Genomic DNA, 26420 nt, shown 5'->3' with positions numbered 1-26420 from the left:
GGGCCTGCTTTAGGGCGTGTGGTTACTAAGTCACTACCACAGTTTTTATGTGTTTTAGTCACAGTGAGTTTTCAGTTCATGAAAGTTAATTGGACCATTTTGGTTGGCTAAAATGTCTTGCTCAGTGTACCAAGACACTCCTAAGACTCTGCTGTTGATTTTTGCATTTTTAGCTCCACCCCTCACCATATATGGTCACTTCTTGCTAAAAAAAACCCAAAGATGGCGACAGCCAAAAACCAAGATGCAACAACCAAAAAGCCAAACTCAAAGATTCAAAACTGTAGTTCGCAAGTCTATGGGTGCCATCGCTAACTTCACTCAAAAGGACGAAGCTATAGCAGCATGTTAACACTCCTGGTTTCAGCATTAGATAAAGGTGTAATGTTTGGATGTCCACATACTTTTGGCCATTAGTGTATCTCCAGTGTCACTGGCTATTACTCTTCAACTGACCTTAAAAGAAACCAAACACAGAAAGAGAGACCATTAATTCTCTGTACACAGGTGTAGTAAAAATGATTCTTTAATATGGAACAAAATCAGAGCTCAGCTCCATGGCTCCGTCCACCCAACACACTCTGTAACACTGATGGGTGGAGGAGAACGAGAAAATCAACCAGTAAGATCACAGTCCGCTCGGCCAAAAAACAGGAGAGGCTAAAAAAACATGGAACGCAAAACCAAAGTGCTACTGGGTTTGACCTTGAGACGCCCTCGCTCCCTTCCCTCCTTACCCAGGAAGTGACCACAGGGACCAGCCTCTCTGTCGCCTCCCAGGGCTCTCCCGCCTCCTCACCTACCTCACCCTTCTCACCCTGCTGGAGGTCAGTGGCTCCTCAAACCGGTCGGTGAGCCGCTGACCTGTCAGCGCCCGGTGAGGTCAGCGTGAAGGTGGGTTCTGGAGGAGCAGAGAGGCGAGTGTGAAGGCCTTTATGCTGAGTGTGCTATCAGTCCTCAGAGGGACGTGAACACAGACAAGACGTCTTGGTTATTATCATGGCTCCAGTGGAAATGTCTGTGTCTCTGTCCCTCTGCTGTTTTACTCCCAGCCTACGTGATAATCTAATCTTTAAAATGTTTCTCACTTGAGATCAAGATGGAATGTTTGAAGTTTTTGAGGAAATGAGACGAGATAGGAGGTGAGAGGACGTCTGCGGAGGCCGCCCAGTAAGAACCCGTTACTATCCTAACACAGGGACATCAACAGAAGTACTACACAGATATGTACAGAGCAACCAAGCAACACGTCGGAATACTGAGTAATAAATCTGGTGTGGGAAAGGGAAGGTAATAATAGTCCACTACAAATGCACATATCCCACTACTTTTTTTGTGTAGTTGGTCCAATCTTTAAGGCTATTCTCTTTCTCTTGCTACAAACGGGGCGGCACTGAAGCCACCACAACATGGATTTGAGTCACAGTTCTGTGCTTGACATCTGAATATGGCTGCTTTGTGTTTCTGTGCGCTGAGCCGGCAGCCGCCCTTCTCCTCCGAGAGTACAGAGAGGGGGTCAAAGGCGAAACAGAGGAAAGGACATGAAGGTATGACCAGGGGATGAGGTGGATGCTCTCTTTTTTGTGCTAAATCATTCTCTGGTCCACAGAGCTCTGGAGGAAAAAGCAAGGTGAGGGTGACGGATGAGAGCTGCTAATGGACAAAGAATCACAGATAGATGAGGAAGCATGGATTACTGGGAAATTAGACTCTGGTGGTGTATGCATTACCAGCTGAATGGGAGAGTAAATGAGCAATTGAGCAGAGGAAGTGGAAATCTATACTTGGTGGAGGATTAAGATGAAGCGTTGTAATGAAGAAGAAGCAGAGTGGACATGAGGAGACACACAAAGAGAGAGAGGGAGGAGAGAGGGCATCTGCCAGCTTCAGCCAACAGTCATCCTGCACCTTAACACGCACTGCGTCACATGACAAACTACATCAGAGAGGGAGGGAGGAGGGAGGCACTGCACAGAGAGCACTAGCACTACCATGGACGGACACACACCTAACACACACACACACACGCATACACACACTACTGCACAGGGTCCCAGTCTGCGTTCCACTGCACTCTCCTGGCTGCCAGAACCTCGCTGTGTCTCGTCAAGAAAAAACAACAAACGAACCGATTAACAAACAAACGGACGAAAAAAGAAGAAACAACACACACTTTGGATCCCACTGGCAATAAAAAAATAAATAAACCAGAAACGAAACCTAGGATATAAAAAGAGCCAGTGGCATCGGGTTTTACAGAAAGCATTTTCTCAATGACTGGCTTTTGAACAGCTCTACGCTTTTTCTTTTAGACTACCAAGTATATACTATTAACCTTACCAGGCAGCTAAAATCTATACAGTACTGTCATTTTTCATATATTTATAGATATTTATACACTATACAAAGTTGGCAAAAATACATAAATAAATACATTAAATTAGATTGTACACATCACAATTGTGTGTTTTAAGTTAGAGCACTCTTTGTTGAAGAGGTGGGCCATGGCAAGTTGAGAAAGGAGGTGGAGAAACAGGAGTGTTACCCTCGACATCCCTTAACGCAAAAAGAGTCACCGTGGGACTCGGTAAGTAATATTTCAGTGTATGGCGTTAAGATTAAGCGTTAAGTGTATTGCTTATTACCTACCTGATTAAAAATGTCCACAATATGGCAGGAGTTAGAGGCTGCTCTAACCGAAGTCTATTTACAACCAGCGAGGAAGGAAAGACACGTATTCTGAGGGATCTGGATTTAGGGAGAATTCATTTTCAGTGCATTGAGAAATGACAGATTGTGTGTGTGTGTGTGTGTGTGTGTGTGTGTGTGTGTGTGTGTGTGTGTGTGTATGTGTGTATGTGTTTGTGTACGTCTGTGTGTATTTTCCAGCTCCCCATGGGAGTCCCTCTAAAGGATGGTATTACAAATGAAGGCAGGACTGTATCCACTGTCCTTCCTTCAGACAGCTGCTGGGAGTATCTGCTGTACCGTATCACGTCTGCGGCGGAGACAGTCCTAAAAGTAATACGAAACTGATAAGCTCCGTCCCTGCACTGTACACAGGCCCTGCCAGATACATAAGGCTGTGGCATATGGAAAATAGGGAAGTAGGTGTGCAAACACCTGCAGTGAAAAAAACTGGACTACAGCCCTGTGCATTTTTTATTTTTTGGATGCAGCAGTGGGCTGAATAGATGTCTGTCGTGAAGGCACAGGGCACATTTTGGTCATTTGGAAAAATCAATCTCCCACTATTCTCCCTCATTTACTTTAAATGATTAAACCCCCATATTTCGACGATGTCTGCCAGTTTATAGCACTAATCCGCAGTTTCTTTTTGCTGGAGTTTGAGAGCTCTTATAAATATCTGACTAAGCAGGAGACAAGAACATTATGTGGTGAGTTCACGGCAGTCAGTTGTGCTTAATCATGAGTCTAACCCCAGAATAAGAGGCTGAATCACAAGCATGCAAATTGTCTTTACAGGGTCAGACGGATGATGTACATCCTTCCACGTGGAGTCTACTCCTTCCTCCATACATGCCCATCCCCATGTATGGCCTCCAGCAAAGCAATAATGACTCACAATTCAATGAGGAAGGCATCATCAGTGTCAGTACAGGGCCAATCCCCGTCTAACACAATGGCATTACAGTAAATCCCCAAGCCTATAAGCAGACAGGGGGAGATGTGATGCCAGGCGACCGGGGCAGACTGACTCCACAGGGAGGGGAACAGTCTTCTCACACAGCCTCTGTTTTTGTAACAAAAATACAAAGATGTTTTATGGCGTAAATAAGACAGGCTACAGTTCATGCCACACATCATTCAGTCTATTTCCTGAAAATGTGCAGGGGGTGGGGGGTAAAAGGTATGTGGCAGTGTTGCTACAGCGGGCCTGGGATGTGTTGGGTAGCACTCCTTCCCTTATTTCTCTTGCCCCGACCTCACGACACCTCCAACAAAAATACAGCGGACATCAAAAGCCCTTATTCAAGAAGGGCAGGTATAATCAGCTTCAGCATCATCAACATCACCACTGTTATTCATCAATATCATTGTTTTCTTCATCATTTCAAGTGACAAATGAAAACTCGGCATACAACAAATGTTAATTTTCACCAACGATATTTACATAAAGTTTCCAAAAACAGAAGGATTTTTCTTATCACGTTTTTATAAAGAAATAAACCCAACACAAGAACACCAAGCACACACATACATACACACTGACCAACAGTCAAATGTGAACAGAAAGAAAAATATATTATTACTCATTATTGTTTTTCATATTCATTTTTGTTACCATTCAAATAATGCTTACTCAAACCCTGATTGGGAGGAGTCACATTGGTTTTCACCAGATGCTTAAAACAATTGAAAGGGTGAGTTAGAGGAGGTGAGGTCTGTCTGCACAGGGTGAGACTCACACACACACACACACACACACACACACACACACACACACACTGGACAAATGATAAAGGTGACCCAGAATACTTCTAGGCTGACTCAGCCGTCTTAATATGATTCAGCAGAATTAAACATCAACTGCGGTCGCTCCAGGATGAGATTACTATAGTCTGATTTTAACTCACACACACACCTAAAGCTCTCCAAGACAAAGCACAGTGTACCTTTAATTTAATATTGCACAAACTACAGCAAAGCAGGCACCTTTCCAATACAGTGAGTCATTGACGATCATCATAAGAAAGCCATATCCATCAAGGAAAACTAGCGTCGCAGAATAAGAAATAGGCTGCGAGAATGACAAGGACAAACAATATCAGCCTCGGAAGAATATTCTGCTAATCCCTTGGCAAACAGGCGTGACCCCTTGAGCCAATAAAGCTTTCACTTATTTACAAAGTAAACAGTGAAGGGAAGGCTGCAAGTGACTATGATAAATTTGGGCTGGACACACCCATCTCCTAAATAAACAGAAGATAAAAGTCCAGGAGATGAGTCTTCTCCCTCACTAAATAAAGCTGCTGGAGACAGCTACCAGCACTATGAAGCTGTACTTGGACACAGCAGGGTTTTGAGCTAAATGCTAATGCTAACATGCTCACAGTGGCAGTGCTAACACGCTGATGTTTAGCTAGAATAATGTTTACAATGGCTTTAATTAAAGCACCTACAAAAAGTTTCTAACTCATGTTTCCATTAGAGTCAAAGTGAATTAAGTGTTTTAAGCAAAATTTTGATTTGATAATGTGAATCAGGGATGTTTCCATCAACTGATATAGAGAATAAACAAAGCTGCATAATCTTACATAGTGTCAGAAGATGGCAGTGTAATGTTTTGCTCTAGGCTAATCCGTCAGTAAACAGTAGAAGAAGTAGAGATTGCGACAGAAAGAAAAAACAACAAAACAAGAGTTTGCTTAGCTACCAACGAGAGAAAATGTCTTCAGAAACTTGATTCCATTGGGCAACTTATAATTGTTCTTTCATGGCAGTGCAGAAACAGCTGACCAGTCATGTGAGTTAAATGTTCGCTACTTCAGAACCTATTCAGAAAAAGCATTTCCATCTCTTGTTTAGAGCATTAACTATTTTTCCAAAAAGACAAAAACCACCTCAAGCAAGTGTTTAAACTTTTTACACATTTAAGTTTTATAGAATTTTGGTTTCCATCGTGCATTTCTCATGCAAATCTTCAAAATGCACAAAGAAATTCGTTGATGCACATGACTCCAGTCTCAATTATATAATGATCTACAAAAGACGAAAGAAGATTCCCCTCTCCAGGTTGAATTCCAAAATTAGACCAAACAATTTATCACCCGCAGACCTGAAGAGTCTATGTTTGCACCAGGGACTGCTCAATGTTCCGATGGCTCAATTCTCCACACAAAACACACACTGGAGTCCAGTGCCTGCTGGCCTTACAACTATCCAGAATGATTAACAGAGTTGAGTTAAAGCAATCTTGGTTCCACTGTATATTTTGATGTGCTTCTTGTGACAATACTGTGATAAAGTAATGGTTAGTTTTAGGGAAAAAATAACAATTGGTTAAAGTCAGGGAAAGAAGTGGTCTGGGTTCAAATAATCACTTATTTGGACTCTTGGGCCATTGGAACAATGAGATGTAACCAATGTACGTTGTTGGCTAAAACAACCTTTACTTTGTTTCACTAAAGTCATGTGACAGTTAATAGAATAGAACAGATTAATCATATGCTTTTCAGAAAAATATTAGTAAAAATAAGTTGCATCTTTCTTTCACTCACTTCCAAAACAATGCATGTGCAAGCCAGGTCAAGGTCTTTATGACACACTTTACAACCACTTTTGTCCACAGCGGCTGCCAAAATCAACACAAATTTAAAGTTCCTTTTCATAAGTTGAAGAAGTTTTCAGAAAACCTGAAATTAGAAATTAGAAAACACCGTCCAGATTGAAATCTAACAAGTGAAAATCTAATAAAGTGGGTAAAAACGTAATTTGCATAACTCCAAAGTCAGTTTTAAGAGCCTTAATTCGGTGGCAAAGTTGTGGGCAGTGTTGGCTGTGTCTCTCTCATTGAATTAAACCTATGTAATCAAACTGTAATTATCCACACCTGCACAGAGCAGTTGTGGCTTCACCGGGGAATGAAACACTGATGAAAGACAGAGCTGAGGCTGAACACAAGGAGAGCAAGTACATGGAGTGGAGTTAGTCTGGAAAAGTCTTGACTGGGAGCATCTGCAGCCCTGCCATGCTGTATTCATGAGCTCGGGATTGTTGAAGGTCGCTGCTGACAGTGTTGGTGCCAACAAAACGCAATACGTTTAGAGGTGTGAGACAGGTGGCAGAATAATAAAACTTGGATGTGGAAATAGCTTTCTCCTTTATACTGTTTGGCTCTGAGCTCACCATCCATTTTAATGGTGCTGCTGGGTGACTGCTGGCGCTGAGAGAACATAATGTCTGAGACTTCTGGTTATTCTGTGCAACTTTCTGGGTACTCCGTGATGAATCATATGTCACTGTGGTACACAGTGTCCCCAAAAAGTAAACAACTTTTAAAACTGAATTTTATAAAAGTAAAAGCAATTTTACAATCACATTTCGCTATAATGTTCTTGTTCCTTTTAGCAGTGATAGTGAACTTGTGACCATGAGCATGAATAGTCACTTAAACACTCTTTATGTAGATAAATTAAGATAAATGTTAGATACCTGCTAAATGAATATTTGCACACGGGCTTGTCCAAGGAATACATCACATTGTTTTATCAGCTCAATATTTAATAAATGTTTCTAATTTTATGAAAATGAAGCACATGAAGTATTTCTTCTTGTGAGATTAATAGAGAGATTAATAGGAAAATGGCAGAATAAGAAACTACACTACTGTATGTGGAATAGCTACAGGAGGAAATGCAACATTCTTTGTTTTTGTAACATCTGTCTTTTTAGCTGCTAAATTCTTGACTATGATCACTAGTGAGTCTCTGTGAGTCGACTGTGTTTGTCGTTGTTTGGTGATGAGCAGATAGTATTCAGTGAGTTTTAAGAGCTTTTTCTCTAAAATGATGGCATTCAAGTGGTGAGAGTGACCTAAAACAAAAACTGTTGGCCCAGACAGTTAAAACAATGAGCTGAAACTATAAAGTTCTCGAGGGAAACTGCAGATTTGGGTGATCATTCTCAAAAATCCTTATTTTAATTGTAACTTGATACTTTGTAATTTTATAAGCCACTTTAATGGGAAAAATTGCAAAAATTATTATTGTTTTTACAAGCACAGCTGTGGTGTCCTCGGGACTCCAAACAATGAGGAAGTAAAGCCAACGTCAATTAAACACAATGGGTCCTAAAATTACACAAAGAAACACATTTTCTGGCATTTCACCGTTCTATTTAGCTCGCTAACCTCTTGCCCCTGCCCATGTGTCACTGACTAATTATTCAATGGCCGTCCCAGTTAACTTTTTAAAAATAGAAAATACCGTGCATCAGATTTACATTTAAAGTCTGTACTCAAAAGCAGTCAGTAAGTCTTAAAACCCTGCAGTCTACCTTCGAGGATCAGCGACATCACGCTGTGCCTCATGTTACTAAAAATAAAACCATATCCTCCAGTTTACAGGGTCACTGATGACTAAGCTTTGTAAACCCTCGTAGCATGGCAATTTATCACTCTGTGCGCTACACATAATCTTGGTGAAAGGAAATGGCAGAGGTATTGTGTTGACTCATCACCTGCACACCTGCACATTCAAGCCACGTTTGGTTTTCACAGCTTCACGCAGTAATCGCCTCCTGATTATTTTCCTCGTTTTGACTGACGGGCCTTTATCCCTGTCCATCATCTTCATGCTTACTAATGAGAGCGCTCACATAGTTTGTGTTTTATTCTTAGCGAGTATTACCTCTGCAAATAGTGAGTCCCTTAGGTCCATGAAAGCAGATATTGCTCCTTTCTGACCACCTAATGGGAATGTAATGTGCTGTGACACTGCAGGCAGTGGCTGTCAAAACAGTGGGCCCTGTTCCACGGCTGGCCAATTGTTCTGAAGGGTGCTGGACTGGATCAGTGCATTACGGCAGCCAGCACCGAGTCTCACACGAAACACACTGCCCAGAACGCGTTCATAGCACACTGTGTGCTGCCCAGACCCGCTTATAGAGACACCAGACGAGGACTAACCTGGTGCAAATTAGACTACAGTTACATAATCTTAAAATAATCAGTTTATCATAAATCAAAACAAGCACAAAAGATATTTTTCTCGATTAATGCCTGTTAAGACAGGAGAAAATAAAATCCACTGTGGGGCCCTCAATATTTTAGGCGTGGAGTTTAATGCGGTCAGAGTTATCAGGAACTACAAATGCTGCATTAACAGAGGCAGTGATGCTTTGAGTATAAAGCAAGCAACTGATTATATTTGCTTGCTAAGTCAGTCTAACAGGAGAGATTTTTGAAAGTTGGATGCTCATTAAGACATAAAAAACTGAGCCGCTCCCAGTAAAAAAAAACAAATCCTTACAGGATTACGCTTCACAAGACTTTGTGAATGTGAAAATGCAGACTGACAGACAGACAGTTACAGTGGAGTACACTGAGAAAGAGTCTGTGTGAGCAGCTCTTAATGGCTGACAGTATTCATGTTGGTGCTTTGTGACTGTTTTATTTACGTTACAGAAATATCGAGTTGAGCTGAATGTGCCTGACAAGCAGGGCAGCTACCAGTACACTCTGTGGTGCTCTCAAGCACTCAGGGAAGAGATAATGTCTAATCTGCTTCTACAGTATCTCACAGCGGCAGATCAGACCATCATCTAATATCACACTCACCGTCTGTGATACACAGTTGCTCGTAGTTAATGTGAACAACAACAAAAACTCACAGAGGCCCTCTCTTTTTTTCCTTTCGGCGTTAAAGCCAAAATGCACATCTGTCTCACTGTTTACAAACATGCACCGATGGTTCAGCATCACAGACTCATGCAGGAGATTCTTGTTTAAAGCTCTGTGCATGCTCGCTGTTCATCAGCACATCGTGTAACAGCACTGTTGTACTGGCCAGACCTCGGTGTGACAAGCAGACGAGCCTGATCTCTCCATCCTCGCCTGACATTTCAGACATTAGCAGCCTGCCACCAGGAGTCTGGTAGCTGACATACAAACACACACACACACACACACACACACACACACACACACACACAGAGGACAAAAGAGGCACGAAAAGAGGAGGATGAGAGCCCTACATCCGTCCTCTGTGTCCTCCACTTTGTCTCCAGACCCAGAAATCACAGAGCGGACATCTCCTCTCCCCAACTGCTGCTCACCCTTTCAGATTCTCCTCCCTTAATTTTCACCAGTACTGTAATCATCATCAAAACTGTCATCACCGTTATTATTGTTATTACATTTTCAAAAAGTGCAGATAGAACTTCCCTGTGCCTTCGTTCAGAAGGCAGGGCAGAAAAGGAGGATGGGGAAACAATGGCAGTAAGAAGAGCAAGAAGAGCACAAGATGAGAAAGAGAAAAGAGAAGAAGATTTCTGCCGAGTCTGAATTGTGTTGCTCCTGTGAACACACACACACACACACATATGCACGCACACACACACACAGCAACAGGCACACATCACCGCAGCACACCTTACAGTCGAAACTGGAGGAGGTCGACCCCCATCAGCACAAGACAACAGCACAGGGCAGCACAAAGAATTCATAGCATCGATAAACAGACACAAGTGTGCACAAACAGCGCAAACTTTCTGTTTTCATCTTAAAATTGGAAGATTTTAAATTGGTTTCTTCAGTTGGTGATGCTGTGAAAAATGACATCATCGTATCATGGGGGTTTTGAGTTTGTTTTTTGTTTTTTTCATCTTCTTTTTTCTCTCTCCATGTCAAGGCTTTTTGTCTGGTAAAATCAGGAGCGATCCATTTCATAAGTTTATTGTGTTCCCGCTTTCCCAGTTCCGGAAAGTTCAGTTTATTTTTTTTTCTTTTTAATCTCTATTTTTGTTGGAGCTACAGCACAGCACCCACAGCACACAGACGACAACGGGAGGTTGGGTGGGGGGGGCGGGGGTCCAGAAAAGGGTTGGAAACACTAATATTGTGCCAGAGGAAGAGAAAGAGGGAACAATAAGTGGGAAAAAGTGATAAAGAAGAGCATAGAGAGGGGGGGAAAAGGAGGAGGGAGAAAAAGAGACAGCGGTATCAACAATCCCATCTTGAGTTCAGCTGGTTTCATCACACACCGAGTATTGATTGCCTTCCACAACTTCAGCTGAACATTAAACCACTTTTGAGTAAAAGGAGGGAGGACTGAAATGGGGAGAGGATATTGTTCACTTGAGACGGTGACAAGGAGACAAATGAAGAGACAGGAGAGATGGGAAACAGCTGACAGGCTATGGATAACATACCGTATATTAATCACGTGTATAGGGGGAGTTCTGCCAATCTATTCGCCTAATATATTCATATGTATATGTACATATTGTACATACTGTATAGTATTGTGTACCTGGAATAGTCTTACAATAGTATTATATAAGATTAGATCGTTACTTAAGATTCTCTGTGATCCCACGGGACTGGCACCTTAAATGGGTCGGGGGGCTGCAGTGCAGTTCAGAACCAAGGGGTCGACAAAGAAACTGATCATCAGATCTCCACAGGCAAAGTGCATAAGGACAGACAGACGTACAGACAGTCAGAAACAGGGGGACCATTGGCAAAGTGGTGAGACACAGAAACTAGGAATGAAGAGGGAGGCAACAGAAGAAGTGAGAAGAAGTCGGAGAGGAATAGAGATTTTGAAAAGAAAAGAGTTTAAAGGTTTAAGAGAGCAGATGGCTAATTGTACCCGTGTTTCGCAGCCTGGCAGCAAGTCAGTCTTGTGCATAAGGACGGGAGTGGGAGGAGGGGAGGGAGGAGGACGGGGGAGCAAGAGGCGGGAAGGGGCCATGGAGGAAGCTGGGCGGTGCGATCAGGCCTTGAGAGCGTGCCACTGGGCAACGTTAGTACGCGGCCGAGCGAGCATGTCTTTCCAGTGCTTCACCTCCGCTGGTCCACTCTTCCACGATAGGTAGATCTGAGAGAGAGAGGAGAAGACATGTAAAATCATCTTAACCTGCTTCAGATACAGAGTATGTGGGTAAGTTAAACTGGCTTTCTGTTATTCAGACATGCCAATTACGTTATCATTATCTTTTATTCAGACATGTTAGTGCCTTTTCAGAAAGATATTGAGCATCTGGTCCACGAGAGCAGCGATGAGTTGAAAGGTAATGAAATGAAGGAGGAAGCGTGGTCTCAGTTCTCTCACAGGCTGCATCACTTATGGATTTTAGAACATATTTTGCAGTTGAAGCCCTAATCAATGAAGCCTATTTCTTGGATGGAAATCCCCTGGAGTCTCCGCTCGTTGCCTGGCAACTGCTAGAGCCAGACTAGAGCCAGGCTAGCAGTTTCCCCTCGCTTCCAGTCTTTATGCTAAGCTAAGCTAATCGTCTGCTGGCTGTATCGTTATATTTAATTGCCAGACACGAAAGTGGCACCAATCTTCTCATCTAACTCTTTGCTAGAAAGTAGAAACATGTATTTCCTAAAATGTCAAACTATTACTTTCAAACTGAGGAAACGGTTCACACCGAGACAAGATTTATCCAGTGAGATTTTCTAACTAATAAAGGTTGTGAATTAGCTGCTGACCAGATAATCGAACTTCGAAGCTAATGCTGTTCCTCATTGATCTGCTCGTTTACTCCCAGTGAAAAGTGCAAGTGAATGAATCAGTTCAAAGTTAACTGACCTCAGTGGTGACCCCTCGCTCTGTTAAAGCCCCTTTATTTAGTTGCAGTTTAAAGGCGACATATTATGCCTGTCACACCCGTATTTTGGGTTTCTACCAGAACATGTTTACATAATAATAATAATATCAATAATTATTTAATAATTATTTTATTGGTATAGCACTAGCTGTGGGCCAAATGTGCTTCCAATAATATATGTATATATATATATATATATATATATATATATATATATATATATTTATTTATTTATTTATATAATATATATATATAAAATAAAAAATAGCACACCTCTAAAAGACTGTATCAAAGAAACATAACATAATTACATCAATAAACTTGCAACAGGTGATAGCACAACAAAACTGTATTACATAAACACATAACTAGCAGGCAGGTGAAAGGGCAAGTCCGTAACAATTTGTCTTACAGCTGGATTCCAAAAAAGTTGGGATGCTGTGTAAAATGGTGCACTGTGTAGTGCTTTTATAGGATGTATAAGGGTGTTGTCATATGAGTGGCTGTCTGGGCATTTCTCAACATTTTTAGGGGAACCCTAAACATTTGCTGGATTTGCCTCTCCTGATGGTGCCACACTTTCTACCTACATATAGTATAGCTGTGACATTACAACCTAGGCATAGTTTCTGTATATAGTCTGTGTGTATTTCTTTTGATACTTTCAAGGCATTAAAACAGAACCCTAGACCTGCTTTCTTCTTTTAAAAAAGACATAGAAATGTCATTTTAAACCATAGGACCTTGAAGAAACAAGAACATTTATCACATTTATTGTAACGAGTACTGCGAAGCATTACCTTGCCGATAACATCGTTGCGGCTGAGCCTGTCCTTGTCCATGACGGTGATGATGATGGTGGTCTCCCTCAGCACATGGGCGGGCACGTCGAAGGGGAAGGACTCGTTAAAGATGGGGTTCAAACAGCGCTTCATCGTCACTGTCTTCTTCTTCTCTACACGCTTGTCCTTGTGCATCAGCCACACCTTCACATAAGGATCTGCAGCGTGGACACAGAGAACAGCAGTTTACATGAGAGCGAGGATGAAGTTGCCCACGGAAGGTGAAGTTTTGTGTCATGTATGCAATTACCCTCCTAATTGTTAAAGTCAGGGAAGGCAGCAGGGAAGCAGATACCTAGTTTGAGCTCAAGGTCAACTTATCCCCTGAGCTAGGAAAAATACAAATGAGGAAGTATTTATGGAAATAGGGCCTGGGATTTGTACTACCGATTCTGGAGCATTATCATATTCTGTAATACTAACAGACACTGCTGCCACTAATACAGGAAGCAGTAATTTTACAAAAATATGCCACAGAGAGCAATTCACAGCGAGACTTGATACTTTAAAAACCAGCACCAGACTGAGCTGACACAGATTTGGCTGGGAGGCTGAAGATCCTCAAAGATATACAGAAAGAGAGAGAGAGAGAGCCGGAAAGATCGAGGGCAAGGGAGAGATGCTTGATGTAATGTCACCTTGCTGCTGCAGCTATCTACGGGCGCAACCCCGGCTTAGGAGCCAGACGGCAAGCGTCTTCTGCACGGACGGGTCAGCAAATGTTTGAACACGAAGATGAAGCTTCCAATGTCGTAAGAAGGGCTTCAGATGGGTGAACAAGGGTTAGAAAAAGAAAAGCCTGAACAAACATACCTGAGGTGCCCCCGATATCCATGGCTTTGAGATTGCGTGCTTTGATGATGTTCACAGTGATGGTGTTGGCAGTGGGATTATAGCAGAGAGACACCAGCAGGTCTCCTCGTCTCCCCTGAGGAACACACACACACACAAACACAATGGCGTATGAATCAGCCAGTCTGATATCAGATTTCATAAGGGAAAATCAAACTCGGGATTACTCACTAGCTCGTTGTGTAATCTTACATCACTGGCCTTTCTGCTCTAACACCTTACACCAAACACAGATGGTCCAGTGACCAGACTGGCTTAGCTGAACCCGTTGCTCACCCTAACATTACGTCAATCAAGCTCACATGCTGAGAGCAGTCAACAAATGGCATCACTTTTTAATAAAACTGTAATTACAACATCTGAATGAAAGCACTTGACGCATCATGATTGGGCCTGATGGCCATCCCGCCCTCTCTTACACTGCCATCACTGCAGGGCTTGAGCTCCTTCCAGAAGGTCTTTATCTGGCCCAGTTCCACCTTGTTGAGGGGGATTGACACCTCTCCAATGGGGTCATTCCTGCTGAAGCGGTCGTAGTCCAACACCTGAAGGTATAGAGTGCGCTCTCTCACCTTCTCGTAAGGGAAGCCTAACACAGAGAGAGAAACGGATAGTTACAGAGAGTGAAAAACATATTCTTGACAGTACAGAGAGGGCAGTGTAATGTGCACTGCGCTAACAGGGATGAATTTGGCAAAGGCCAAAGTGCATTTCAAAAACTGCAGGACCAGCCAGCGCTCTCTCAAATGACTGAGAGGGATCATTATACTCTAGTCACAAAGAACTATCTCATTCATTTTCCAAGAGTGCTGGCTATTGTTCTAATTTCAGAGCCTTTTGAACATTTTTTTGGCTATTTTACCATTCCGCTGTCATCCAGGCACAATGGTCATAATGAAACAACTTCAGATCATACAAAGGTGAGACACGTCTCTGCTTTCTGCGTGGCTGCTGCTAAACATCTGCAGTGTGCAGCGTTGAAGAAATTATGTAGATATATAAAAAATGTTTTTTAACAAAACCTGTCTGTAGTATTTTGAGTTGGAGGTTTTATAAATGCATTTTTTTTTATTTCACACCTTGTTTGTGAATTTTCACACAGCTCCCACAATGCGCTTTCTGCGTTGAGAAATGACTCTTTGTCATTGCCATGAACATTTAATGGAATGATGGTGTAAACTTAGGTATGTGAGTGAGCGTTTCAGAAAGCCTTTCAGCAACAAAGGAGAAGATCGATAGCACTCACATTTTATCCATTAAATAGAGTTCTATAGTATAGCCATGGGTTAGCTTAGCTTGAAGGGAAACTTCTGGGTTTTTTTTTTACCATAGACCATATATTCCCACTTTTTTGTGTCTAAGTGGCTGAATTTTTCAAATTGGTCTAGTCTAAGGAGGAGAGGAGAAGTGTCTGAAAAACTAATGACAGGTGACTTGACACCTGAAGAAAACGGTGAAAGCAAAGAGTTTGTTGTGTATGAGTACAGAAAGGGTAGCTGGTATGGAAAAGACTTTTAATATCATGGCTGAATATTTAGATGATTTTGACGATGTGGATGAGTTCACTCAATTGAATTCGCCTGTATTTATTTGAGCCAGATTTTATGGATGAAGAGCAACAAATTGAAGAGTGGAGAAGGAGAGAGAGAGAGAGAGAGAGAGAGAGAGAGAGAGTGTGTGTGTGTGTGTGTGTGTGTTGGGGGGGGTGAACCACCTGCTGCAAGGTCAGGTGACTAGTGGTGCTCCTTTGGGTGCTGTGACCCTGTCCCCACAGAGGGCAATTATCACATTGACAGGGCGCAATTGCCCTTGCAGTCCGTTCCATGGCTGCTCCCGTACAGATAATGGTATAGATCATCTCATTAAACTCTCAGCAAGAAAGCAAATGTCAAATGTCTAATTATTGCTTTAAACAGGATTTACAGCTAAGTATTGCAACCATTCTCCTCAAACTGGCAAAACTGATTAATTAAATAGATCCTGAAAACCTATTTTATCAATCGGCCTCCTATAAGGAAAAATATTGTTTTATATGGACACAAGAGACTCAAGAGTTAGTTTTTTGTGTGTTTTGTTAATACATGTTTGATAATGTATTTATTTTACTTTAGTTTTAACTTTGAATTTGCTTATTTAGTCATGAATATTTCATGTTTTTAGGGTATTTTTCACATTTTAAACCAAGTTTTCAGAGGTTGTGATAGAATTAAAGGAGATGTTTCTAGTAGTATGGCAAAATTTCAAGGAAAAATATGCAACAACAGTTGCAGTAGCTCATTGAGAAGTAGCTGAATGGAAACAACACAGACCCTCAAACAGGAAGGTTTCGTTCCAGTGGGGGTTGAGGTTCTTCCTCTTGACCTTGGTCTCCAGCTTGTGCTTTTTGTCGGGCAGTAGGTAGATTTTGACAAAGGGGTCGGAGGTGCCGGAGAAGTCCTTGGCCGGGAGCTCCTGGCCCCTGAGAACTTTGACGGTGAGGGTTGTGTTCTGGAAGCTGTAGCCTATGCTGAACTGGATCCGGCCCAGCTTCTCACTGATCGGTCCTTCACCGTCATCATCCTCCGAACCTGGAGACAGCTGCGGAGGGGGCAAGGGGCAACAAATACAGTCAAACAAGTATGAATACATGCAGCAACAGCCACGCACATGAAAAGTTCAGTCCAAGGGCACACACTTTCTCTGACAGAAGCACGTGTACACAGACCGTGACAGAGGGAAGCTGTGAGGGGAGGAGATTTTAGAGCTGCATTTCTATCACAGCGTACTCAAGCAGCTGCTCAAAGGCAGAGATTGGTCTGACATTAAGAAGACTGAGAGAGTTTAATTTCCTTTCTAATGTTCTTAAGAGGCAGGAGGTGCTCAGATTGAAGATAGGGGAGCTTTAGACCTCCCATTCTCTCTCACAGCTACTCTGACTGCTTTATCACTGCTGTGCACTAAAAGGCCACTATCTGATAGAAGGCAGCGGACAGAGAGAGGCAAACAGAAAGAGAAGAGGAGAGGGAGCACAGAGAGAACGAAAGCACAGCTCAAGGCTGGCATTCTGTACTTGTAGCTCGGCTTTGTGGTCACTTCTTGTCTCCCTGTGGCTCCACCTTCTGTCTCTGTCCTTCACATTTTTCTCTCTCTGCAACAATAGCATTGATTGGAATGAAGCGTTAGGAGTTTGTGGGAGATAAGCCGTTCATAAGAACTCTTTGTGCTGATATGCTGATGCTCTGATACTTTGAGAACCCCTCTGTCTGGTTTACATGTCTGTCAGGGATTTACCTGAAACTGTTGATTTCAGTGCTTTAGGTCAGAGCTTCAGTTTCAAAGCAGAAAAAGACTCATTCACTCTGCGTTTGTCAATATGGGTTTTAGAAGTGACAGGCAGAGCAAGTGTGAAATATTCCAAGTCTAATTTATCAAACAGTGTGAGTCACCTTGGAGGGCTTGTCTCGCTTGATTGCCGCTGTAGGAACTGCCAGTGTGTTTTTTTCCTATTATGGCTCTCTTATTACCACGTGCAGCTTTAAATCAACCTGGCTCGAGGATGACTCGGCAACACTTGTCCTACCTGCTGACTAAGAGCTAACCCATGCAGTCTGTGGCCAAAAGTATGCGGACAACTGCATATTACACAAATACAGTATGTGATCACTGAACATTTCATTTAAAAAACATTGGCATCGATAAGATTCCTCCACTCTTCTGGTTTCAGGCTTTCCAAATTATTTTGGAAGCCGGTTGGAGGGATTTGCTTCCATTCAGCCACATGGGCATTAATTATGTCGGGCACTGATTCTGGCTGATAAGGTCTGGCTCACAGTTGGCGTCCTGATTCATCACCAAAGATGTCGGATGGTGTTGGCAGACAAGTTAAGTTCTTCCACACCAAACTGGAATCATCATGTCAAGGTTAGTTTACTCATCATGAGGAAAACTGCTCTGCCAGGGAAATCAGCTGTATCATGTCTGTGGAGGGAGCTCTTTAAATCATGAGACAATAACCCAGATGATGTCATCAAGGTTTGGCTGCATTCATACCAATTTAGGCGTTGTGGCGATTAGTGCAAGGGTGTGAGTATGTCATTTAAATGGCCCAATTCGGTGAAGTCTCTGTTGTGTTCCCCACGCCATGCTGCCAGCATGCCACGTCCTGTGAGTGACTTTCTGTCTGCATCGACATATCTAAAAAATACATTTAGGATGTGGGTCCACTAAAACAGTGGGTTTTAAGCTGGTGCAAGGCCAAGTTGAGTGACTACGCGTAAAACATAATGTACTTTGTATTTTGTCATTCATGCTGTTAGCATTTACTGGCCACGTTGATTGTAACTCTAATCACTTTTGGCGATTTGGATCGGCCACCACAGTGTGCCAGGATGCATTTCTCCAAAAGTTGGTTCTGTTTCAACATTTTCTCCACCGCCAAAGCCCTACCCACATTAAAATGAATGGGAGGACTGGTGTGTGTTTTTTAACTGCAGCCTTATCAAAACTCTGAGATAACTTTAAAGCATGCTTTATAAACTGAGGTGGTGGTGGTGGTGGTGGTGGTGGTGGTGGGGATTTATAAAACTGAAGCATTTAGGGTGTAGGGTCTAGTGTTTTGGAACTTGAAACATAATAGGGACTATATATATTGACTGACTGAATCTGATGGTCTTTCCATGCTTCAATTTATTTTTTATGTCTTTTTTGAGTCCCCCATGTTTGGAAGTGCAGTATTTAATCGTTGTAGTGCCACTTTAGCATTTCTCTGCATAAATAAGTCTGGCAAAATGCTATAGTTTCTTTACTGTCAACAAAAGCCCAAAAACTGACAATGAACTGATTCCTAATAATGGTTGTCTGTGTAGCTAAAGCCTCATATAGCTTATTCTTCCTCACAATAGAGGTGCATTGTTGTCGAAAAACTATTAAATACATGAAATGAGCCACAGAGTCGCACTGGGTTGCATGCTCTTTCAATAGAATAAATATAGGCCCTTTAGTTTGCTTTGAGTCATTCCCACACACGTCATACTGCTACCATAATTACCAATTAGCACATTTTCATCCACAGCCAAAAATAGTCCCATACAGTTTCACTAGTTACTCCCATTTGAGTCACACTTGGTAACAGTGCCAAACTTTTTTATCTGATAATTTTAAAGGCTTACATGTTCAGTAGGATTCAATGTGCGTGTGTCAGTTCAGTCATTGGCTCTAAAAGGCATATATTGGGCAATAAATAGTATAGAATAACACCCACCTTAGGGCTGGGCGTTATAGAGAAAATCAGATATCACTATAGTGTTTGCCAAATACCTGTATATTGATATTGAAGCGATATTGAAGGCTTCTCTATTGGTGCTTTAACAAAATATTTGCCAAGTATTTGAACCAATTGCACAGCCTTAACCCAGTTTATCCTCAGATTATGTTGGGTGGATGTGTGGTGGGATAGAGGGTCTTACCATCACCATGTCTCCAGTGAGAGAGTTGGCCAGGTCAGTGACGGAGGAGTGGCCGTCAGCATCAGGGGGTTGGCCCTTGGGGCTGTTAGCTGGCTTGTTGCCCCTGTAAGCAGAAACACAGCTTGACCCAGAAGGAAAACGGCGAGGACATGTGCAAAGAAGCTAACTCGTCTCTAGAAAGAGAGAATGTCTGAGCACACAGGGAGTCCAACCTCCACCTGCTTGGCACTTGAAAACCGCCTATCTGAAACGACCAATTAAGTCCAAGTTTGCTTTGGATAGATGTCACTTCAAAGTGGATTGTGCTTTCTCTAGCTATCATGAGCGAAGCCAAATAAAAATCTGCCAAAGATCCCTCAGATTAACGATGGGCGCTAGAACTGAGGACATTTGATGCGGTGAATTGTGTTTGATGAAACTTGGAATCTGAGATGACTATGCATATGTCCAGTGTGGCAAACATCCATATCTCTAACAAGAAAGTTACCTCCACCAAGTAAACAAACACATTTTCAGACAGAACACAAAACAGAACCACTAAATTTAAAATTGATAGAAACCAATTCATTATCTTCAAATCCCCAAAGAGTTTATGATCAACCCTTATTCTCTCTACAGACATAAACAAGACACACATGTATAATGACATGTATAGCAACATGACGTCACTATTGACACAACAGACAGACATGTATAGCAACATGTAGAGGACCAGACGTTTAACAGGACAGATGTTGAACAGTCTTGTAAAGTGTTTGTGCGTTTAAATCTCTCAGTTATTAAGGATCTGCATCAACAACACAAAATATGAATAAAAACATAAAAGAGAGAACAGAGATCTCCCATGGCACAGCTGGTACTTCGGTACAAATGTTAATAGGTGTTAAGTTTAGTTCCTTCACATGAGGATTGTTGGAAACATAACGTTAAAGTGGGACAAACATTCTGGGAGAAAAACCTCTATGTTCATACATCATGAAAACAACAAGAAAATAAATCAGCAAAAGAGGAAAACAAATTAAAAGAGAATAAATATTATGAGATTAAAGAAAGAATGAGGAAAGATAGAACAAGAAAGAGCCAAATGCGAAAGTCCTGGCCAATGTAATGTGACACATTGGACACACAGCACTCCATAGATGACTGGTCAAGGCACATGGAGAGGCTGAACACAGAAACACTGTTAGGCAATAAACAAACAGTAAATAGAGAAGAAAAACAAGAACAAACACACAAAGAGAAAAAGAAATGAGCGGACGTAGAGAGGATGCTGAAGTTGCAGACACACACTGGACAGAAATCATAAAGACTTTAGATAAGATAGAAGGTTCAACAAGGAACGTAAGAAATAGAAAAGCAAGCTGAAAATTATTTATCTGTATTAGAAGAGATAGAAAGTATTAATAGCATGAACAGTGAGGTTACGAAAACCAAAACCAAACAGAGAGTGAGATTGTTACAAACACCAGCACATTAGAGAGAAAAACAGCTGCAAGAAAAGATAGGGAATGAAGGAAGGAAAGCCTGGAAACACAAGAGAGGCTTAGTTTGGTCAGTCTGATAAGTATCAAAGAATAAGAGACAAAAAAAAAGAGCTATGCACAGACAATATCTCTAACAGGAGACAAAGGGGCAAACATGCTAAAGGGAGAAAAGAGCACAGAGAAGAAAAGAAAAAGACAATAAATACAATTGATCACCAGGAAAAGGAGAGCAAGAACCATCGTTCTTTACGTGTAGAGCTCAAAATAAACAATAAATGAGGTATGAAAAGAGAAATAAAGAATAGATACACCGTACAAAAACATAATATCATTGAAAACACAAAAAGGGACAAATAGTAAGAACAGAGGAAATGCACATTTAGAGTGTCACAATAGAGGGTAGAAGTGAAGAACAAATTATAGAAGGTAACTTTACGTTTAACCTGTTTTCCAACCATTGAGCAACACTCTAAAAGTGTGGACTGCGGACACAAGGGCCAAAGCACAAACTGGCATTGGCTACATGTGCATATATAATATATGCAAGTAGTTGTCACTCAGAGAGTGAAGGCAATGCCCTGGACAGGCTGAAAACAAGCAGCCGTTAGAAAGTCTGTCTGTCTGGCCAGCAATCTGTCGAGCTTTTCACTGAGAGAATGTACTTTTTTTTGTTGTTGTTGTTGGGCGCTAAACTGCGAATTTGGATGAGAATTGATGTTGAATGCAATAATGTGTACATTTTTGCTGAAGACAAGGACAGAACTGGGGGAAAGTATACTGACAAATAGACAGACAGAAAAGGCAAGCAAACAAGACAAGCAAACAGACAATCACTTCAACCAGCAAAGGAACCAGAGCGAGACGGGGGGGAAGGAGGGATGTTAACCATTTCGAGAAGGGAAGGGAATATTCATCAATTGGTGTTAGTTGTATTAGTTGCCAAGGGAGGTAATTGCATTTTCAGGGGCCTGTTTATGCTTTTGCACAGACTCTAAACTGCAGGCAATGAGGTTGAGAGGCGAGGAAAAGGCTGGGTAAAACATTAATCCAAGATCTGAGGATCAGCTCAAAAGAGCTCTAAAGCACGGAGAGAGACTTCGGGTTTGAAGTAAAGCAAGGCACCTCCCTCCTCCTCCACCTCCCAACTATCAATGGGGGAGTGAACGTCTTCAATTATTCATTCTTCTTCATGCTTCATTCAGGGGTTCAGTGCATTCTCAGGTAAGAGCTAGTGCAGCCAGGGGAATGGCCTTTCTACCAGCCCTGCTCTACAGCACCTGAGGTGGTCCTCTGCTCCAGCGCTGCCTCCAGGCTGTTTAAACAAAGCGGCTGGAGCTGCGGATTTGTTGCAGAAAACAACAAGATACTTCCTCCAGATCCTACAGTATATCATGAATTGAAAATGGAGATTGGTTTCAGCTTATTTAATTTTCTAAAAAAGCAATATTAATTGTGGCAGATGGTAATACTACAACTGCTACATTCTGGTGCCAATGCTTTTTCTGTCCGACCCCTTTGGGGGTTGATGTGGAAATTGACGCTTTAAAGCCTGCAGTTGTCTACAGTGTCCAGTGGGAGGCAGAGTGGACTCGAGTTCAGATCAGATTCTCCCACAGCTAAGGCACAGAAAGTGGGCTGTTGGCATAGCAACGGCTCTAGAAACACAGACCATACATTTGGGGGTTCGGGGTGTGTGTGACAGGAGGTTGTTGGGAGTGGGCGCAGGGGAAAGGGTGTGTTTAGAAAAGGGGTGCAGCAAACAGGCAAACACACTGAGAACAAAGAAGATAAGGTTTAGGATATATGACAGGTACGGGTGAGAACCTCGCAGACACACACATGAACAGACATATGGAGGCAGGCGGGGCCACTTTGGGTTTCACCGTCCTGTGATACTATCCTGTTTTGTTACCTGACCGAGGGCCAGCAGCTCGAAGAGAGGGGGAGGGGGGGATAGACACTCCACTTCTAGGCTGGAGAGAGACGCGAGAAAGAAAGCCCAACCCAGCCCCTCTTCTTTTTTTTTTCTTTTTTTTCTTTTTTTTTCATCCCCACCCCTCTGCAAACATGTCACACTCAAACAAACACGCTCGCCTGAGACCATGAAGTGATGTATTTTCAATGTCTATGCTCAATTTCATAGCCGCCCACAAGATCTATCATTCTTCAGGGGCCACATTCTTCCCAGGATCATACACAGTCAAAAACACAGCAGTGAGGCATGGCGCTGCTTACGTAACTCCTCATCCACATGAAACACATGTACATTCACACTAGAGTCAGCCAGTCATTCCTGCTGCTTCGCTTCTCAGGCTACGACCAAAATCTCTGCTGCGACGTATAAATATGGATGCTTTCACTGTTAACTAATTACTTCCTGCATGTTGGAACTGGAAATGAGTCTAAAATAGCATCGTTTACTGAAATCCCATTTCAGGAAGAAGCAACAAGGGAGGTGCTAAATGCTGCCTTCTGTGCATCTGCTTCTTCAAATAGAAATAGAAAACCACAAGACAATTCAGTGTGTGCCAAACGTTGATCTTTATAAGCACCGTTTTCTGTCTCTTCTCATTTTATTAGAAGCCATATTTTAGATACACTACTTTTAACTTTGGTGGCCGGCAATTGCCCTTTTGACTACGATACGGTTAAGCATTGCAAACATGATTACTTTTGAATCCGAAGATGAGCTTAGTGTCTGCCTTATCTCCAACAGTTGAGCCCCACCTCCCTTTACGGTCTCCCAATACTCTCTGCAATTTAGCATTCGTGATGTCTCCAAGCCAAATTAAAACAACTAACCTATCGTTCCGGGGGAATTTCAGCAAGAGCAAAATGATCAAAACATTTTTAAAAGTCCATTAGAACTCCAAACACGAGCCACGCCAAATGTTTTCAATACAGATTAGATGCAGAAATTGCCTCTGAGGTGGAGGCTGCTGCAGATGTGCCACCTGTTCCGAGGCAGGACACAAGGGTCCCGGGTTAATGCTCTAAATAGCTCGTCTCCCCAGTCACCATCCATCTATCTGTATGTATGAGATGAGCATGTGTACCAGCATGTACCTGCCGGCTAGAGTGCTGCCGTCAGCCCCGCATAACACATGGATGTGCAGAGTACAATAAGTACTCCCTCCTGCTACTCTCGTGGAAGGAAGATGGATTTGGAGCCTGAATATTCCCTCATCCTCCCCTGACATATGGATGGATGGATGGATGTAAGTATGCACTAACCCTCTGCCTCCTCTCTTTGTGACTCCTTTTTTTCCGCCTTAGTGCTATCTACCCCCCCACCCCCTCTTTGCACGTAACTGAATGGATCTCAACATTCCCCCTGTGATGTCTGGATGAGTGTGGTGGCCACAGGGAGCCGAAGCCTCGGGGACAGTCTTAAGCAGAGCCCCTGAGGACTCTGCTGATTAGCCGAGCCCATAAAGCCCCTGTCACAGGAGGAGCAGACTACCAGAGCATAACATAATCAATTTACATGTTTATGTACAAACAGATTATATCATCTGGAAGTATTATAACAGCAGCTTTTTGATTATCATAGAAAACAAGGCTTAAATTTACAACCTTAAAATGTCACCAGAATAAAGTGTTAGCATTGTGAGCTGCAACCTTTTCTCATCCAAGCGGTTCTCATGAACAATTCATAGTTATTCCTACAAAAAGTCAGAGAAATTTTTGTTCTGTTTATGTAGCGTACAGACCGCAGATGCATCAAGATGTAACTGTGTCCAGTAGTTCTGATTATACATAATATTTTTAAGCTATGTTCTTAACCCAATCGTTTTGCTAAAACTAACCAAGTAGCTCACAACGCTACCAACATTGTTTAATACAGCAACTGCTATTTTCTAGGATATCACATGAACTTCACTTATCAGGGACATGAACAGGATACCAGCCACTGTCTCCTGGGACTGCTGTCTGTTTGCACACACACATACATTTTTATATACGTCATATTATAATGCCAACATCTCATCCTACTGATTGGCTTGATTGGTGATGTCAATTGTTATCAGGCGTTAAACGTTAACTAGCTCTGGATGATCCGATTGAGTCTTCAAATGACGAACAAAGTTAGATGTTGTAGTTACAGTTACCATCACAAAGACACTAGTAATGTCAAGTATTTTATATTAAATATTTATTTAAAATGCACACACAAGTCATTTGAGTCATCATGTCTCAGGTCAAGTCATGTCACGAGTCTTTAATTTACAAGTCAAGTTTCAAATCATTTATTTTCTGTCAAATCAAGTTGCAAGTCATCAAAACAGTGACTTAAGTCGACTCACGTCCAAGTTACAATAACTCCAGTCCACATCTCTCCCCACACTAACCTCTTCCCTTTCCGCAGTGTGATGTGACTTATATTACGTCACCTGACGTTCCGGATCACTTCCTCTGAGAGTTTTAAATTGATGTGGATGTTTTTACATTGGTTGAAAGCCCAGTGTGTCTTATACAGACGCTAAAGGCCAAATATGTTTCATATAACGTATCCATCGTTTGCAGAAACCTACAATGCCAACATTTTTCCTGACTACTGGGCTGTAAAATGTTATTGTGACCTCAGAATGACCTAAAATTGCATTAGCCCTAAACAAACACCCTCCTCCACCACACAAAAGCTAAACTCCTCCTACTCAGACTCATGCAGTTGGACCGCAAACACACAGCCATGGCGTTAAATAAACACACATTTATATTGATTTAGGTTAAAGGTCATAACCGCCATACGCTCTGTTTGTCTTTCATGTCAAGTTAAGCAATGTAATAAGCTCATAAATTATGAAGCAATATTGTATAGCCCACTTGGCAATTAACAGACACTCTGAGAGGCTCCCTGAGTGCATCACATCTTTGAGGCTGAGAGTATACATCTATATTTATCAATATCTGCAAGATGTATTCTCAAACAAGGAGAAACTCCACTGGCTTACACAATATTATGTAACATGCATGGATGAATAATTGAAAGACCACAGGCAAGTGGATTGAATGTTAATGTGGCACAAGGATACATCCCGCCTCCTCTGTCCTGAAGCTGCATCCTCATTGGGCGGCTCGCTGGCTGCTCAGAGAGAGATCTAGATTCAAAGCTCTCGGGGATTGTGGCTTCTCTTTATAGCAACACTGGAGGAGAACCTACTGTATAGGTTCACTGAATCGCAACAGAATTGTATGAGTGAAGACCAATGAGGCATTAGCGAGCCACTCTGACATCCTAATTACATGTAAGCTTTCTAAGATCCACAACCTCCAGTATGGATATAAACACGTCAGCATGTGTGGCCCCAGAATCTAAGCAACAAACAATCTTACAGTGCTCCTTCCCTCCCTCGCTCCCCCCTGAAAAAGTGTAACCTTGGTCTAAAAGTCTCAATCACTACCACCAACTGTGGTGTAGTTCACACTGTCAGTCAGCTCCCTCCTCACTGCATAAACAAATGGCCACCCAGAACACTTTTATCCAGCGATCC

At 42.2% G+C, this 26420-nt stretch overlaps 1 protein-coding gene across 2 annotated transcripts in view; it reads right to left on the bottom strand.

The window, feature by feature from the left end:
• Positions 1-510: 510 nt before the first annotated feature.
• syt7a (synaptotagmin VIIa) overlaps positions 511-26420 on the bottom strand; it is a 91858-nt gene continuing 65948 nt past the window's right edge. For both annotated transcript variants that reach the window (XM_059335809.1, XM_059335811.1), the window contains 6 exons: positions 19442-19544; positions 16307-16574; positions 14417-14586; positions 13959-14073; positions 13104-13303; positions 511-11564 (listed from right to left, as the gene is read on the bottom strand). In XM_059335809.1, the coding sequence (XP_059191792.1) occupies positions 11460-11564; positions 13104-13303; positions 13959-14073; positions 14417-14586; positions 16307-16574; positions 19442-19544 (961 nt within the window). In that variant the 3' untranslated portion in view covers positions 511-11459. The remainder of the gene's footprint in view (positions 11565-13103; positions 13304-13958; positions 14074-14416; positions 14587-16306; positions 16575-19441; positions 19545-26420) is intronic.

This window comes from Centropristis striata, chromosome 6 (assembly GCF_030273125.1).
Source record: "Centropristis striata isolate RG_2023a ecotype Rhode Island chromosome 6, C.striata_1.0, whole genome shotgun sequence".
Taxonomy (NCBI): Eukaryota; Metazoa; Chordata; class Actinopteri; order Perciformes; family Serranidae; genus Centropristis; species Centropristis striata.
The sequence above is the reverse complement of the archived record's forward strand: the minus strand, read 5'-3'. Positions and strand labels throughout refer to the sequence as shown.